General features: G+C 32.8%; 1 protein-coding gene across 3 annotated transcripts in view; it reads right to left on the bottom strand.

Moving 5' to 3' along the window:
* Positions 1-3,593, bottom strand: part of LOC110022391 — a 16,721-nt gene extending 13,128 nt beyond the window's left edge. Inside the window, exons 1-2 of one of the 3 annotated variants that reach the window (XM_020721302.1) lie at positions 3,437-3,593; positions 3,142-3,290 (exon numbers count right to left, since the gene is read on the bottom strand). In XM_020721302.1, the coding sequence (XP_020576961.1) occupies positions 3,142-3,197 (56 nt within the window). In that variant the 5' untranslated portion in view covers positions 3,198-3,290; positions 3,437-3,593. Of the gene's footprint in view, positions 1-3,141; positions 3,362-3,436 lie in introns of all 3 variants that reach the window. The other 2 variants (XM_020721303.1, XM_020721301.1) reach the window with 2 other exon arrangements.
* Positions 3,594-3,722: the final 129 nt, after the last annotated feature.

Consider the following 3,722-nt stretch of genomic DNA (forward strand, 5'->3'; position numbering starts at 1 on the left):
AAAATGAAGAAAAAATACATTCACAGGTTAGAAATTCATTTGACGTTAAAAGACGAGGAAATCAGAAATATTTTGTGGGATTCCCATGTTCGTTACAGTATGCTAGCATAGAACTGAAACCACCAAATCATTTGTTATTATGCATAGCTGATGTCACTGACTTCTCAAAATGGTTGTAACCGTTTTCAATCCTTTATAAAATCGTGAAGAAAATATGTGATAGTAATGCTCTTTAGTTGCTTTGCGAAACTTACAATTTGAAAAATAATTGGATTGGCATCAACATGCACTAACTCATTATAATTCTATAAAGGGTTTTTATGGTGTAGCGGCAGAAAGTTTTCATTCGTCTAGAAGAAAAAAATGGTTACTAAGTAGAAGAGGTATGCAGCTCAAGGTGGAAAAAGATGAGAGGAAAAGAGCTCAAAACCCGAGAAAGCAAAAATAGAGAAAGGGTGCACATTGCTCAAAATAAATAAGTTCATGTTTTATTTTTGAAAGTAATACAATTTAGATAGACAAAATCATTTGCTTAATAACATACTATTATACTAACCTAAAAATTATAATTAAAAAGGGAATTGAAACAAAAGTTTTTTCAACTGAACTGATTTAATAGGTCCTTTATATCCCTCTAGTAGGGTAAGGGGGTAGAATCAAGAGTAAAGAAGATGCCCCTAAGATGAATATATAAAGTATATTATAAAGGATAAGCTACAATATATCAAGCTCAGTTCATGTTCGGGCTCCAGCTCTTAATATCAAAATAAATGCTATGATTCTATCAGTATTTATAACTCTAACAACTAAATAATGTTTATGTTCATAATTGTAATTAAAATGAAAGAGCCAAATTCTATAATTATTATAGCTAAAATAGAATTTTTGGCAAGAATATTGCTTTTTTTTATTTTGAGTTACTATAATTTTGAATTTTTATACACCCATTGAGATATACATTTAAAAATCAGCACATTAGTTGATAAATATTATTCATGATTTTTCAGGAAAAAAAATGTAAGAAGTTTACATTTTTGTCTATGTATGTGTTTGCATGCATGTATGTAAAATTTTAAGAAAAATGTAAGAAGTTTAAACTTTTGTCTATGTGTGTGTGTGTCTGTGTGCCTGCCTGTCCGCCTGTATGTATAGAGAGAGAGAGAGAGAGTGAGCACATGAGCTAAAAAAGGAATTTTGCCACTATTAAAAGAAAACTTGCATGCATAGGATAAACATAAAAGGTAAGAGATAAGTTGTTTACACAAATAATTGAAGTGATTGACCTAAAACCAATTCGGATTTCAGTGAAGAACATATTCAAAGTGTAAATGCATCACGTATACAACATCAACTTAACCAGCTTGAAAGAAATACTTCTCTATAGAGGTGAAGAACAACAGCTATAGAAATGTTAAAGAACTTCCCATAAGATAGCAATAGAGGTAAACAATATACCTATAAAAAAATCTTGAGACTAAAAGTATAAACTTCATCATTCATCATGTCATTGTATCTGATCAGCAACCTAATCAAAGATCATATGGTAGCTTGGCAATGATAGAAATCGAGGCACAAACTTAATATGTAAGAATTATTAGGTGGCAACACTACAAATGGAGGAACCCTCTTAAGCTTTATGTCAAGGAGAAGAGAAACAATATCAACAGGTGAGTTATGCTCATGCTCAACATCATGCACCAGCAGGATCTCATCTAGAGCATATTTATTAAGTTAGACTCAAACTTATGCAGGCTTAGTTAGCAATGTAGTTTAATCTTTCTCTCAAGCTATCCTTGATCCATTTTCTCCCTGAAAAGGTATTTCCATAAAATTTGAGAGGCAGATCTTAATTTTTTTCCTTGCTTAAACCTAAATTATAAATTAATATTATTCTATTAGCTTGTGATTGCAGTCTTAGTTAGCTGTAAGAGGATTATGTTACTCCATTGCTAGGTTAAATAAGAGCCATTTAGGTCTACATATACCAATAGTTGGTCTAGTAATGAATAAAGCGTTACAAATTACTACGTCTCCATGCCAAAGGGTCTAAACCTAAGCTAACACATAGTTTAACTCTGATATATAATTTATGTTCACATGACTCCAGCAATGTTAGTCTTCACAGATTGTACTTTGGGTACATGGTGCATTTTTCAATAAATAAAACTAAACTCTAAAGTATGGGAATCAAACATCAATGTGGAGATGACTCCTGTTAAAAAGGTTTTGTTATGATGAAGCAAGATTTGCTTCAGTTTGAGCAGTTAATTTGAGATGCTTGCACAAAGGCATCACAAAAACTTAAATAGTTATGTACCTAAGAAAATAAACAAAAAGGTGAACCTACATCAAAACAGTTCACAACCACATGCTGGTACCCTTAACCCTAAAACCTAAATATTTTTAATGGAGATAATATGTTAGCAACATCAAAACAAATGATGGCATACAAAATTCACCAACAATTTCATGGCACCAACAATCAAAAGCTACATATTGAAAAAGGTATATTCATGAATACAAAATATTAAAGCGTAGCAACTTTGTACTATAGAATTAGGTAACAATCTAAAGAGTGTAGAAAACGAAAACAGTGACTCTTTCATATGCTAATTTCCTAATCATAAGAAACTAGAGATAAAGCAGCTGCCAACAACTAATAAAAAAGTTTTGCTGCAAAAATTATCAATTAACTCCCATAAATGTGATCTGAAACTAAAATGATTATCATTTGCTATGAATCTGCCTGTTGGTCTAGTAAGCTGGTCCAAACACGTTATATGCTGCTGGTTTCACATTCCAAGCACCTCAAACTATAATTGAGAAAAACATAAATCTTTGCAGCCTGTACAAACAAATATAATCAGGAACATAAAGAAGCTCAATCACTTCAAGTTCCAAAAAATTGTATAAAATAGTGCATAGGGTTTGGTATGCCTCAATTTCTACAAAGACAAAAAAAGCGACAAAAGAATCTAACAAGGCGACGAAAAATAGCTACTCTATTTTTTTCATAAACGCTACAAAAATCCAAATACCATGACTTGAATTCATCAACCAAGCATATAAGGTAACACCGTGAACCACAAATCTTCAGGGAAATAGAAAAAGAGATAACATTTAAAGAATCGAGATGCATACCCCATGCAGGAGAAGACCTGGCCGATCCAAGCAGAGAGAGATCTGCAGAATATCATCGAGGGGATAGCCCCAGATCCACCATCAACGACCCCAGAACCGCCCGTGGACGACGATACAGAGAAAATAACAGATTGGGTACTTCCTACGCCCTAGTTTCGATCTCAAAATGCCATCAAATCAGTGTAAGAAATACTAAAATACAGAAAAGTAACGGATATCCCTGTTACATAAAATTTTCATGAGGTTACGGAATCGAAGAAGAAGGAACTCAGAAGATTAGAAAAAAAAAACTTACAATTTGAGAAAATTCAAACCAACCACAGCCACCATAAGAGAGAACGCCGCCTCCGGGTTTCGGTGGCGCTTCGACTCACTTCTATATTATCCACAGGTGCGCTGAGAAAGGTAGCTCATTTAGGAGTTCTTATTCATTTCCTTCGCCCGCTAACCAAAACCGTGAACTGCTCGCCTCATCTCCACAACTAAATTAAATAATTACATAAATAAAATGAAGTGAATTTATATGTTTTTTAGTTTTCTTTTTTTTTCATATTGATGGTAACATAAAGTATTTTAATATA

Source organism: Phalaenopsis equestris, unplaced genomic scaffold (genome assembly GCF_001263595.1).
Source record: "Phalaenopsis equestris unplaced genomic scaffold, ASM126359v1 Scaffold000188, whole genome shotgun sequence".
NCBI classification, from domain to species: domain Eukaryota; kingdom Viridiplantae; phylum Streptophyta; class Magnoliopsida; order Asparagales; family Orchidaceae; genus Phalaenopsis; species Phalaenopsis equestris.